A 15,406-nucleotide genomic window follows, 5' to 3' on the forward strand; every position below is an offset into this window, starting at 1 on the left:
AGCCATGATGGTGCCAGTGCACAGCCCGGAGTGAGCAAGCAGCAAACACCCCCCCCCCCCAGGAAAAGACAGCGGCTCACACATCTCAGCCCAGAGGAGAAAGCGCGCTCAGGAGGTGCGGTTACAGTCTGGATATAATGTCACTTGGGAATTTGACTAAGGGGGGTAGTGTGTGTATATATATATATATATATATATATATATCCAGCTTTCTAGAATATACTGTTGAGATGTCATTCCCTTTGACATTATTCTGTATGATCTAATGGGCCGTTTGTTACTAATACAGAATATTACAGAAAAACGTCAAAGGGAATGACATCTCGTCAGTATATTCTAAAAAGCTGGTGATATATATATATATATATATATATATATATATACTCATACACTACCCCCCTTAGTCAAATTCCCAAGTGACATTATATCCAGACTGGACCATACCTTATACTGTCCCAGCCCGAACACTAGGCACATTCAGCAGATCAATGTGGCGTTCCCAATCCCAATTTCTGACTTCCGGATACATCACTTGTCCAATCTGGAGGTAGTTGGCTGTACATGTGAGTTAACACATCCAATAGAAAGGGATCTCTGTTTTCCCATTCATTGTACTTTAAAAAACCGGTCCGTCGGAAAACAGGAAAAAAGAAGAAAAATAGGATCTATAGGGGGACTCCTTGTTATCAACCAGTAATGTAGAAAAAAAGAGAGAGGCAATTCTATTCTTGAAAAATTGAAACAAAAAAGTATTTAAGCAATTAAATAGATATGTCTAGGATTACGGCTTTCGCCAAAACACATATATACTGACGAGATGTCATTCCCTTTGACGTTATTCTGTAATATTCTGTAATAGTAACAAACGGCCCATTAGATCACACAGAATAACGACGACATCTCGTCAGTATATTCTAGAAAGCTGGAGATATATATACACACACACTATATACACACACACTACCCTCGCTGCTGGCTGACTCCGGGCTGTGCACTGGCACCATCATGGCTCCCAGTGACCCGTTCTAACAGTCACTCTGTTCCGACTGATGCCCGGGTATAAAGATGACAGAGAGCTCCTCTACCCCCTCCCTATACCCTACCCTGTAATAAACGCGCCCGGACATGGTGGTCGTGGGAGCACCCAAAGTCATCTTATAAACATTTCAGCACACGTCTATATTCTACAACTCAACATCTTGCTCAATAAAGGAAAAGATTACAAAAAAAGTACACATTTACTGTCACAGGATGAAACCAAGGCAAATGTATTAACTGCCAGATGGTTTTTATAAAGCTCTGCAGTGTGTGCAACTCTATACACTTAGTTTTGTGATACAACAGTGTCTACAATTTTTTATTTTTTTATTACTGCAACATACATTTGCGTTGAGTTGTAGAATATAGACGTGGGAGCACCCAAAGTCATCTTATAAACATTTCAGCACACGTCTATATTCTACAACTCAACATCTTGCTCAATAAAGGAAAAGATTACAAAAAAGTACACATTTACTGTCACAGGATGAAACCAAGGCAAATGTATTAACTGCCAGATGGTTTTTATAAAGCTCTGCAGTGTGTGCAACTCTATACACTTAGTTTTGTGATACAACAGTGTCTACAATTTTTTATTTTTTTATTACTGCAACATACATTTGCCCCTTATTGATAGTTTTTAATTTATTAAGAAGCATCTTGTAGATATAGCTCTCTTTCTCCCTCCCCTCTAAAAAGTATTAGATTGTGGGATCTTTGTCATATCAGTCAGCCATGAGATTGATGAAAGGAGCTGAATGAAAGGAGCGAGCAGGGACGAGAAGATCCTGTACTAGTACTGCAGTTCAAGCTTTTGGGAGACGTCAGAGAAGGAGTCAGGTGGCCATTTCAAAACGGCCAGATGAGATCTAGTAAGTGTATTTTCTGCCAAAGTTTATTTAGATGAAAATTGGGCTAGAGTTTGATGTAAAGATTGTTAATTAATTAACTAATCTAAATAAGTAACAGTAGTTTTTGGGTTGACTGTCCCTTTAATCTTATGTCCTTAGAGTTGGATGAGAAGATTCTGTAGGGTTAATTAGAAGATTACCTGAAGGGCTCTGGGAGCTTCATACTTTGCGTCTTACCATGGCCACATCTTGGCCATGCCCCATAATGAAAAGATTTTAATAAAGCCCCATCCTTTGTTCCTACAATGGAACATGAGAAATCACTACCATAGCTTCTAGATCTGAAACTTATTGAAAAAAGACTTGAGCCTTTAAATGATTTTTTGGAAAATTGGACAGAATAAAACTTCATCTGGGAGGCCTTTTTCTGAAACTTATACGATAACCCTGAGACACTATACTCAAAAACCCTTCATGCAGATTTGGAAGTAGGTGTAGATTTTTTGGTTTGCTTAGACCTGTTCCAATTGGAACTGAGCTTCCACGCAGGACTAGAGGAACCTTGCTTACAAGAGGAGGAATTCTGACAAAAGGGCCGAAAATAATAATAAGCCTTAGACTTACCCCTGGACTTTTTGTCCTGAGAAAGAAAAGCACCCTTACATCCAGTAACAGTAGAAATCATTGAATCCAAAATCAGAGCCAAACAACTTATTTCCTTGAAAAGAAAAAGATAAAACTCTATATTTAGAAAACCAGACCAAGATTTTACCCATAAAGCTATTCTAGAAAGAACTGCCAAAGACATACATTTGACATTAATCTTAATGATGTCAAATACAGCATTACACATAAATGAATTAGCACATTTAAGCAGTCATAAAAGGTTAAAACAATCTTCACTAGCAGAGTCATCAGAAAACTGCTCAGAAAGACTAATTTAACCAAATAGAAGAAGCAGCAATGCCCGCAATAGAAATAGCTGGCTTAAATAAGTAACCTGCTAGCAAAAATTATTCTTATTTCCTATCTAAAGGATCCTTAAAAGAGAAAATCTAAACACCCTCGAAAAGTAGCTCTTCAAAAAACCTACTAGGCCAGGCGTGCTAGAAATGCAGAAGGAGACAAGCTTCACATCTGCTGATAGGATAGCGCACCAACAGAAGGGAGCATGCACGAATCACGGTGGTAAAAGAAAAAATTTGCCAAAACCTGATGTAAGCAGACCAGAGGGAATACGTGCACTAACCCGACACTAAAACCCAAAGGTCAAAGTGCACAAAAAGAAACATGGCATGTACAAAAAAAAAAAAGAGGACTAATATGCACTAACCAAATGCGCACAGACCCGAAGGCCAACGTGCGACCTTTAGAGTGGCAAAAAAACTGATGCACGCAAAAAAGTTAATATCAGCTTTAAATTTAAAAGGGTATAACAAATTAAGATTCTGTCTCAGGGCTATGTATAAGAATATATATACAATTTTAATACTCAAAAAGGCTTATAGAGTGTCAATAAAATATAAATGTTACTTACCAAGACACTCATCTACTGGTAAAACCAGTAAAAAGTCAAAGCAGTGCGGAAACATATCAGTAGAAGATATGGAATAGGACTAACAGGAGGAGGCAAAGGACATGTCCCTGCGACACCTGTGGAAGGCTTGTGACTGATTTTCCATGAAATTAAAAAATGAGGCACAATCCTTACTCCACTTATTCACAAAATTACCACTACTGCAGTTTGTGATAATTTAATTTAACGATAATTTAACGTGATAATTTAACGTGATAATTTAACGTTCCTTAAGTTTATCAGTAAGGCTTTGAGAAAATGTATTTTTTCTTTCAGCACCAGAGAATACACTCCTATTCACACCCCTTCATTATGCTCTACAAAGCATACCGTGTGAAAAACCATAGAAACAGTGGCAATAAATAGCAAATAATGCTTAAAGGGACACTAAACCCAATTTTTATATTTCATGATTCAGATAGAGCATGCAATTTTAAGCAACTTTCTAATTTACTCCTATTATCAATTTTTCTTCGTTCTCTTGCTATCTTTATTTAAAAAGCAGGAATGTGATGCATAGGAGCCGGACCATTTTTGGTTGAGAACCTGGGTTATGCTTGCTTATTGGTGGGTAAATGTAATCCTCCAATAAGAAAGCACTATCCATGGTGCTGAACCTAAAATGGGCTGGCTGCTAAGATTTACATTCCTGCTTTTAAAATAAAGATAGGAAGAGAACAAAGAAAAATTGATAATAGTAGTAAATTAGAAAGTTGCTTAAAATTCCATGCTCTATACGAATCATGAAAGAAAAAATTTGGGTTCAGTGTCCCATTAACTCACATAGATATCCCTCCTTCGATTCGGCTTTGCACTTTCGCCCGCTTCATTCTACACTCCCATCCTCTTCTGGGGTAAGTGATAATCCGTCCAGGTCCTGGGGACAATGCAGAAAGATAGTTACCTCCTTCCTTCTTCACGCTCACTGTAAACAAACGCCAGTTATCCTCTCTGCACCTCTCAAGTTGGGAATAATTTCCAAAGGCTGCTCACGTATCATGTGATCTTTATTGACGTAAAAACTTACAAGCCTTCTCTCTCCTCTACAGAGCCAGTAATACCGCTTACTTGTTTTGGCTGTACAAGTTCCCAAACACATAGAAAAATATTCCAAGGAACTGGTATTCTTCTGTAAAACTTAGCTTTTATTGTATTTCAATAAAAAAACAAATATATTGACATACTTGCTAATAGGTATGTTTCGGCTCACCGGCCGTAATCATAGCTAAATGTTTGTTTGTTTTTAAATACAATAAAAGCTAAAATTTTACAGAAGAATACCAGCTCCTTGGAATATTTTTCTATGTGTTTGGGAACAACCCTTACTCCAAACATATCTCTCTGACAAGGCACTGCACTCTCATGGGAAATGGGCCTCAACTCAGACTGAGAACCACTCTCATCGAAGAAACCTATGCACATTTTCATTCTTTAGAAACAAGACTAACGTGCCAGGGAGGTCGGAGGGGTTTTATAGTGCTCTTGGGGTTTGGGAATCTTTGCCTACTCCTAGTGGCAGAGAAGACTAATTCACAGGAGTAATGGATTGTGGACTCCCATCACCTGTATGAAAGAAATATGGATAACAACTATTAAATGATAGTAAAAGTAGGAGGCGTGTGTTAAACACTGCAAGAATTCAGAAGACAATACAATTTATGCTTCTTCTCATAAGTCATTTGCAGGTATCAATAAATAGTGAATGAAGAAAGTTACATATATAATTATTAAACATACTACGGTCATGACTATTAGGAATTCTAAGAAATTCATATTTATTTAAAAATTATCCAGATAGGACATGCAATTTTAAACAACTTTTCAATTTACTTTTATCATCAAATTTGCTTTGTACTCTTGGTATTCTTTGTTAAAAGCTAAACCTAGGTAGGCTCATATGCTAATTTCTAAGCCCTTGAAGGCTTATATAGTTTTTATAGCTAGACAGAGCTACTTCCTGTCATATAGATAACATTGTGCTCGCTCTCTCATGTGTAGTTATTTATGAGTCAGCACTGATTAGCTAAAATGCAAGTCTGTCAAAAAACTGAAATAAAGGGGCAGTCTGCAAAGGCTTAGATACAAGGTAATCATAGAGGTAAAAATAATATTAATATAATCGCATTGGTTATGCAAAACTGGGGAATGGCCAATAAAGGGATTATCTAACTTTAAAACAATACAAATTCTGGAGTAAAATAATAATAAAATGAGAATGAACTCAAAACACAACATACAAACCAAGACCAATATAAGGACTGATCAGATGAATAAAGTTCTTTAAACAGGTATAATTGTATAGTCTGCATGTACAGTTCACAGAGTAAATCCTCAAAAAGAAAAAAAGAACAAATCCATAGAGTGAAACTGTTGGCTACAGCAGTTAAGACAGGTAAAGTTGAGTCATACTACTCACGTTTGTTAGAAATTCAACAGCTCCAGAGTATGCGCTCAATACAACACCCAACGTATAACAGGATACACTGTGATCACGGATGCTGAATACACAATTATCATTTATTAAAAAACAAAAATGTAACAGGCTAAACAAATGATAATTAAGGATTTGAGTACTTCCCAGCAATAACACTATAGTGTGTGACAGTCTATCACAGTAAGTCCGTAATGTTCCACACAGTGTTTCAGATTGGTATCTTACTTTGACTCAGCCCCTCTTCATGATCAGTTGGTGTTACAAAGTTTCCGCCGCCGTACTTTTCGCTATTAACATATAGCTTTTTCAAGGAGTAGTATGCAGACTATACGATTATACCTCATTAAAGAACTTTATTTATCTGATCAGTTCTTATATTGGTCTTGGTTTGTATATTGTGTTTTGGGTCACGTTATTATTATTTGACACCTTTTTTTTAGTTTGTGTTAAGAATTTTATTGTAAAACATTTTAATATTATAAAATTCTGGGAGTATACAGTTACTTTAATTTAGTAAATTCAGTTGTGGGTACAAACTGTTAATAATTCTAAAATATTCTGAAATGCCAAATTATAAATTTGATTAATTCCAATTAAATTATTAATATCAAAAGAATAAAACAAACAGATAGCTTAAATTATTAAAAAAAGTAACTTGAAAAATGAATCCATCTTTTTTTTCCCTTTGTAAGACAGTTTAGGTTTAGCTTAGGTTAATTAAGAGTTTATGCTAAACAGGAATCCAGAATCTATTAAAGGGATACTAAACCCAATTTTTTTCTTTCATGATTGAGATAGATTATGCAATTTTAAAGGGACACTGAACCCAAATTTTTTCTTTCGTGATTCAGATAGAGCATGCAGTTTTAAGCAACGTTCTAATTTACTCCTATTATCAATTTTTCTTCGTTCTATTGCTATCTTTATTTGAAAAGAAGGCATCTAAGCTTTTTTTCTTGGTTCAGTACTCTGGACAGCACTTTTTGATTGGTGGATGAATTTATCCACCAATCAGCAAGGACAACCCAGGCTATTTACCAAAAATGGGCCGGCATCTAAACTTATATTCTTGCATTTCAAATAAAGATACCAAGAGAATAAAGAACATTTGAGAATAGGAGTAAATTAGAAAGTTGCTTAAAATTTCACGCTCTATCTGAATCATGAAAGAAAAAAATTGGGTTCAGTGTCCCTTTAAGCAACATTCTAATTTACTCCTATTATCAATTTTTCTTCGTTCTCTTGCTATCTTTATTTTCAAAGCAAGAATGTAAAGCTTAGGAGATGGCCTATTTTAGGTTCAGCACCCTGGATAGCACTTGCTTATTGTTGGCTACATTTAGCCACCAATAAGGAAGCGTAAACCCAGGTGCTCTATCTGAATCATTAAAGAAAAAAACAATTGGGTTTAGTATCCCTTTAAGGACCATTACTAAAAACTACTTGAAAAATTAGCTTACAGTAGTAGTAGATATACTGATAAGCCATGGCTAAGGTATGTGCTATGTGACAAATAAGTAAATTAAGGGACAACAACTAAACTGGAAGCTGTATGGAAAAGCAGCTTCATTTATAAGAAGCACTATAAAAGGAACAACAAATTTGCCTGTCAACCCCTTGTTTACCAGTCACAACCATATTGATATGAATGATGTAGGAGCATGTATGGCATTTCACGCATGTTCAGGAGGAGAGAGAAACTCTAAAATGCTACTTCGTTATTTCTCATTTATTAAACAGGTTTATTTAAACAAAAATACCCACAATAAATGTTCCCGTATACAACTAGTGTACTACTGCATACAAATAACTAATATGACTGTCAGGAAAAAAATGAATTTATTAAAAAAGTTAAATATAAATAGATACCTTTCTGGTAGCTGTATTGCAATCACTAAAGTGAACTTGCAGAAGAAGGAAGGATCGGTTTCTAGAAGTTGTTCTGGTTTCTAAAAAAAAAAAAAAATTTGACTGCAGACGCATAGAAACAAAGGACAAAAAACAATTACATGCTACAAATAGAAGCCAATGTATAATTAAAAAAAAGAAAGGAAAAGCAAAAATTATGATTATCTTATTTTATGAAATTATTATTTATTACCACATATACATATACTGTTGTTTTCTCAAACCCTAACCTATATTTAAGTGTTTCTGTGGGAGCTTGTGGGGGGCCCCCTGGGAGGATACTCCTTATAACAACATTAAAATAAGGGGTTTTATAGTAATGTTATTCATGCTCCCAAGTGCAGGGTAGTTGTATCACTGTTGTCTTCCTCGCGGCTGGCGGCCGAGGCCGAGGAGGGGTTAGTGGCAAGAAACATCTTTTACACTACTCAGGGAGCTGTTATTCAAAAACAATCTAGTAACTTACATAAAGGGACATAATACTCATATGCTAAATCACTTGAAACTGATGCAGGATAACTGTAAAAAGCTGACAGGAAAATATCACCTGAGCATCTCTATGTAAAAAAGGAAGATATTTTACCTCACTACTTCCTCAGCTCAGCAGAGTAAGTTCTGTGTAAAAAGTTATACTCAGCTGCTCCCAGCTGCAGGTAAAAAAAAATAAAAAAAATGAAGAAATGAACAACAGCCAATCAGCATCAGCAGTGCTGAGGTCATGGACTCTTTTACTTTGATCTCATTATATTTCACTTAACTCTCATGAGATTTCATAGTAAACTTCCTTTAAACTGAATTGGGAAATAAGATGAGAGTGCACAAGGCTCATCCTTTCAGCTGTCCCAGGACAGACACACTAATATGCTGCTTAGAAATCCTTTACAATGGGATGTGGCTACTGAGGAACTTTTGAGGTAAAATATCTTTCTTTTTTACATAGAGTTGTTCAGGAGATATTTTCTAGTCAGCTTTTTACAGCTATGCTGCATCACTTTCAAGTGTTTAAACATTTGGGTATTATGGCCCTTTAAATAAATATGCATTATGTAGATGGAAACCACCTATACACATGTAATTTCTGTGTGAAACATTAAAGTTTGCCAGGATAGACTAGGCACCAATGTTTGTATAAAGTTTGCCAGGATAGACTAGGCACCAATGTTTGTATAAAGTTTGGAAGTCAGTGTCAAGTTTTCTGCATTTATTCCTGATAAACTATACAACTCCCCTATATAACCCTTAACCACATAACAGAAGCACCTGCATAAGTGAAACAGGAAGGTTTGGTTGGGGTTGTTTTCCTCGAGCGGTCTCTAAGTTTACCCTTTCTAATTTTAGTCAATAACAAGGGCCCAAACGAGATCCCCAATTCTGCCACAGGGGACTCAAATTTTTAAGTATAATTGTGTTCTTTATATATTGCCTGTTTTGTTTTCTTTTTGCTTACCACATACTTATGTGATTTTTAATATTTCTTTGTGTGCCCAGTTTTGGCAGGCGCATCTTAGCATTATATAAGATTATATGACTTTAACATACATTTCCCTTTGGATGCAACCTTTTTTTACTTTATGTTTACTTCTTTCTAATTAACTCTAACCCCTGGCCTTTGAATACAACTCATCTGGTCCAAGAGTGACCTTACAATAAGGGGGAAAAGAAATTGTGATCTCATATGATCTGAATATCTGGCATATTATTTGTACTGTAAACATTTTCTTTTTTTGTCATCAATAAAAATTATTATTATTAAAAAAAAAAAATAACGCTGATACTCCGCCCGCATCGTTGTGTGCCCCGTTTGGTTTCCAGCTCGTGGGGCAACGCAATGATTGGAGGAAGCCGAATTAGTCATCGATATGCTAAATTATCTCTTAATTTTTCTTTTATATATTATATTTATTTGGAGGTGACAATTTTCCACTTTGTTAATTTGAACAATATAGATCCCCCCAAAACCATCTGTTTAATCACATGCGGACTCTTTCATACCTGTGGAACAAAATATCCTCTGACATCATCATTTAATTCTTGCAAAAGTTCCATTGCCGCTTGCGCCCGATTCTGTGTGAAATAACATTGCAAAGAAAGAGCGTAAGTAAATCATGCATAAAAATGGAATATATTCTATTGAATAATGCAATACATGTGGAAAAACTATAAAGATTAAAACTTAAAAAAACAAAAAATATTGCTGGGTACAGACAAAACTACTTTGCCTTAAAGGGACAGTCAAGTCGCAAAAAACTCATGATTTAAATTGGGAAAGTAATTTTAAACAACTTCCCAATTTACTTTTATCACCAATTGTGTTTTGTTCTCTTGGTATTCTTAGTTGAAAGCTAAATTTAGGAGGTTCATATGCTAATTTCTTAAACCTTGAAGACTGAATGCAATTTGACCACTAGAGGGCATTAGGTCATGTGTTTCATATAGATAACATTGAGCTCATGCACGTGAAGTGACCTAGTGAGCACTGATTGGCTAAAATGCAAGTCTGTCAAAAGAACTGAAATAAGGGGGCAGTCAGCAGAGGCTTAGATACAAGGTAATCATGGAGGTAAAACGTGTATTATTATTATATGCAAAACTGGGGAATGGGTAATAAAGGGATTATCTTTCTTTTTAAACAACAAAAATTCTGAAGTTGACTGTCCCTTTAACATCATCAATTTTTTAATTCAAAACTCTTAAAGGAACATTAAACACTGACCCTAATTGGCCACAGCAGAGAAGGTAACACAAGTTACAACATGGCAGCTCCCAGTGTTTTTTAGACACTAAAACTTTACACTTATTTTGTCCCTTTTTAAACAACTAATGAAACTTTAAAAAATACATCTACATGTTAGTCATGGACTGATCTTTTCTTTGAATGCATCATTCTATCTAGCATGTATTTAGTGTTTAATGTCCCTTTAATGAACGCCAACAACAGGTTCTCATGTCAGTATACCGAGAAATAAAAATTTTAGAACATCAATTTAAAGAAAAATATTTAAAGATACATGTGTGTTACATCCATACTTCTGATTAAAGAAGAAAAATCACCACATCAAAGCACAAAAACCATTACCCTTCAATGTGTATTGTGAAGGATGAAACGGACCAAAAGCAGAGCACAACTATAGAAAACGGTGTGTATTAAGGGAGAGTGGCATGATTTCAATGCTTTGAGAAGGACTCAAATGGAAACTTTAAAAGGCCCAGTGCAGTCTCAGCATCATATACAATATAGAGAAGCATATTTTAGCACTCTTAACAACATCCTCAATGAAAGTTCAAAGCAATTATTCCATTGCAGGTAGTGGGCATTTTCGCTTAAAAACAAAATGTATCCTTACCTGATAAATTATTTTCTTTCCTGGCATGGAGAGTCCACGATTCCATTCAATTACTGTTGGGAATTCAGCTCTTTCCCCCAGGAGGAGGCAAAGACACCCCAGCAAAACTTAAAGGGATAGTATAGTCAAAATTAAACGTTCATGATTCAGATAGAGCATGCAGTTTTAAGCAACTTTCTAATTTACTCCTATTATCAATTTTTCTTTGTTCTCGTCAACACTGATTGCTCAGGAGCTGTTAGGCGACAGTCTGGATGGGTTCGCAGAAACATTTTCCCGGCATCTCCAGACTCTAACTTTCATCAATACTCTCACTGAGAGGTTGACATGATTACTTAAAACTCCAGTCCTTTCTTGAAGGGAACATACCCATTACAGGACTATCCAAATCTTCCGACACTTTTCTGCCACCTTCTATAGTGACGAAAGGCAAAGAATGACTGGGGGATAGGGGAAGTGGGAGGGATATTTAAGCCTTTGGCTGGGGTATCTTTGCCTCCTTCTGGTGGCCATGTGTTGTATTAACCAACAGTAATGAATAAAGTCGCAGACTCTCCCTGCCTTATGGAAGGAAAATTTTAAAAGGGTGGGTTGTGGACTCTCCATGCCAGGAAAGAAAATAATTTATCAGGTAAGCATACATTTTTTTTTTTTCCCCCAATGGCATGGAGAGTCCACAATTCTATTTAATTACTGTTGGGAAACCAATACCCAAGCAAGAGAGGACACAGAATAGCCAGGGAGGGAGAACTAAGGCAGGCGGACCTAAACTGAAGGCACCACCACTTGAAAGACCTTTCTCCCAAAAGAAAAACTCAAGATTGTTAACAGACCAAAAGGCATGCAAAGAGGACAAATAAGTTACTTACAGATTTGTTCCCTGGAAGCTTTGTCCTTAAAGGCCCAGTAACACGCCTTAACTTAGGGCATCATATCTGTTAAAGCCCCACACATGCATGTACAGCTTGTCACATGTTGGGAATTGCACTAGCGTCTGCAGGTTGCTAGGCTGATGCTCTTCCTATGGACCACTGAGAAACTTTAGTAGAGAAGAATATGATTGTACAAAAGACAACATAAGTTGTAACAGTCATTAGAAAGAAACCGCGTAACTTATGAGAAAAATTATATCGAGGAAACCATACACAAATTAGTGTCCCAAAACCATTTAAGAAAAATATGACTTGGCATAGGACAAAAACATGAAGCGACAGTCCTGGGCAGAATATTTTCTCAGAACATATCGGAAACCCATATACTTTGAAGAGAATAAACCTATTAAAATCCTAAGATCACTATGAAAACAAAGGATCTCACATAGGACAAGAAGTAATGATACATACATTAGCCAAAATTTCCTCAGAATGAAAGGAGAAAATTATTGAGCCCCTATACATAAAATAGGTTAATATGAAGCATCTTAGTGTCCTAATATCACTAAGAAAAAAATATGTTGTCACGTACATTAGTAGGAATCACCTCAAAATTAGAGATATTATAATATTGAGTCCATATAAACAACATAGAAAAACAACACAGAAAAATAAACATATTAGTGTCCTAAGATAACTAAGAAATATGTATATGTTACATAGGACACTACATGATGTCGCAGACATTTGTAGAAATCACCTCAATAGGAGACAGATTATAATATTGTGTCCATATACCTAAAATAGCTAAGAAGTAGATATAAGATACATAGGGCAATACCTAATGTCACAGATATTAGAAAAAAAATCACCTCAATATAAGAGAGATTACCGTATCTTTAAAATGGTAGAAGGGAAAAAAAATCACAATGGATAAGAATATTCTATATATAAATTATTTCATCAGATCTTCAGAAGTACGGGGGGGGGGGGGGAGAAGGAATCCAGTAGAAAGGATAGTACTGTATAAGCAGAACATGATGCTTATAAAAATGTCACAATATACTTCAGTAATGCCAGAAAACCACCACTAGATGGCAGTAAAAACGGGTATAAAAAGGAACTATAACGGTACTAAAAAATAAAGCATGCACACAAGTAATTTTTCACAATAAAATTACATATAAAAAGGCATACAAAAAGACGTATTAAGCACTGTCTATGAAAAGAAAACTATTAAACCTTTCCCTTTACAGCAGTCCCAATCACATCAGGAGAGCCGCTGACAGAGAGTCAACCCTGGAATTACTCGGACCTATTAACCTGACACCTCTATGTTCAGGCAGAAGAGAGGTTATATACAGGGATGGGAAATAGGACTGCACTAGCCCGACAAAGAAGGGCACCTGAAGCTGCTCTAAAAAATACGCCCTCTGGCTGTATAAAAGGGGATGGTACTGAATGAGTTAACCCCCACTTAGATAAAAAAAAACTAAGGGCGCATATAGCGATTGCCCCCAAAAAAGAGTTAGGCGGCATGAGGATGAAAGAAAAGGCACATCCATAATCAGTATGGACGTCAGAGATAGGCCACGCCCCAAGCAACGGCCTTCCACTCCACAGCGCGCTAACTGAACTGAGCCCAACACAGAGTTAAGACCCCACATAATAAAAATAAAAAGGAGAACCTGTTAACCCACTTTTGTAAAGAAGCAGACAAATTAAGATGCGTCCATGGACTCTCCTGTCAACTTGTTCCAGTCGCAGTATGAGTCATTGCGTGGGGCAGCAGCACAGCACCTGGTATTCCCAGGCGGTTTCCCATCCAAGTACTAACCAGGCTCGATCCTGCTTAGCTTCCGAGATCAAACAAGATCGGGAGCATTCAGGTGGAGTGTCCGTAGGCTCCAGGGGATCCGGCACTGAGGCAGCATACATTCTGTTATCCGCATAAATTGCCGCAAAGCAGAGACCATTGAACAAGGGAGCCGTAGCGATGTGTCCAGCAGAGTAACCATTGGGCACCTATAAGCAACATACATTTAAGGCTGACAAGTCGGCAGTGTCACAAAAAGAGAAGTTCCATACACACACCCAGTGAAAATAAAGGCTTTATGCCCCTAGTCAATATGCCTATAATAGTATAAAATATAATATAATACTATTATAATAGTATATAATATAATAATATATAATAGTTCTGTGTTGTGTATAATCGCAACAGATACTGATCACTGGGGTTCCCCCATGGCCATTGTGTGGCGGTTGCTATAATAAACTGATACCACCCTGCAAGCAGTGTCTGTCAAGAGAGCTAGTTCAAAGGCTCTATATGCGTGATAAGGGAAGATACTGAACCCCTATCCTAGGTCCATTATATCCATGTCTCCCATAAGGACAATGTTTGTGTCTACACAATTACCTCACAGACATGCAGGGGCTTAACTGCTCATAACAGATATCCTGAATAAAGGATATACTATTTACTTAGACCCTTCACTGAGGAAATAAAAGGCACGAAGAGACCTCTGATGTCTGTAATGCATCTAAAGTAAAAACAAGGACCAATTCTCTAGGATCTTGATGTGGAGTAGTTACCGCACGCACAGGTCTGCCAGCTTCATCCAGGCTTCGGACAGGGATCCGAGTAGACAGGAAAGCAGAGTAACTATCCCTGGTTGCCAGATTGGGGGTTAGCCCAAATTGCTGGAGAGGGGACAGAGAAACCTCCCTGCAACCTCCAGCAGCTAACGGCTAACAAAACTCTTACTCAAGAGGATTACATAGACACAGCATTACCCCTTAAGTTGCAACAGACAACAACAGAAAATCTCCCCTTCATGTGAGAAGATTATAATCAAGTGTCCGTATACATGAAATAAGGTAACTTGAAAATAAATATCTTTAGTCACTACGGAAAATGTTAATTTTACATAGGATAATACATGATATATTATTGTGCCCATGTAAATAAAATAGCGTAAAAATAAAACATGCTAGTGACTTTAAATCCACTAAAAGAAAGATGTATTTCACATAGATCATACATAATGCAACAGGCATTAGCCGAAAATCTCCTCAAGATGAGGGAGATTATAGCATTGTGTTATAATTTACCTGTCAGATGATCTGTAAATGTTATTAAATAATGTATATATACATATTGTTTAATATATATAGATGGTTGTATACACCAAATAATTCATTTTATTTGTAAAACTCCAAATGTCATAGTGTGTAATTTAGCACCCACTTCTTTTGAATACACAGAATACAGCATAGGCATGTGTCCCAATCATCAAAAGAAATTGTTTTCAAAGTAATTTTCGAAAAGACAATTGGCCTAGTTAATCTCAGACTGTCATTTCAAAGAAGGGCAAATC

General features: G+C 36.5%; 1 protein-coding gene and 1 pseudogene across 2 annotated transcripts in view; both read right to left on the minus strand.

Moving 5' to 3' along the window:
- Positions 1–15,406, minus strand: part of NAE1 (NEDD8 activating enzyme E1 subunit 1) — a 172,220-nt gene that overhangs the window by 126,078 nt on the left and 30,736 nt on the right. For both annotated transcript variants that reach the window (XM_053704154.1, XM_053703323.1), the window contains exons 5-6: positions 9,800–9,871; positions 7,769–7,848 (exon numbers count right to left, since the gene is read on the minus strand). In XM_053704154.1, the coding sequence (XP_053560129.1) occupies positions 7,769–7,848; positions 9,800–9,853 (134 nt within the window). In that variant the 5' untranslated portion in view covers positions 9,854–9,871. The remainder of the gene's footprint in view (positions 1–7,768; positions 7,849–9,799; positions 9,872–15,406) is intronic.
- On the minus strand, positions 13,812–13,929 carry LOC128646240 (uncharacterized; annotated as a pseudogene).

Source organism: Bombina bombina, chromosome 1 (assembly GCF_027579735.1).
Source record: "Bombina bombina isolate aBomBom1 chromosome 1, aBomBom1.pri, whole genome shotgun sequence".
NCBI lineage: Eukaryota > Metazoa > Chordata > Amphibia > Anura > Bombinatoridae > Bombina > Bombina bombina.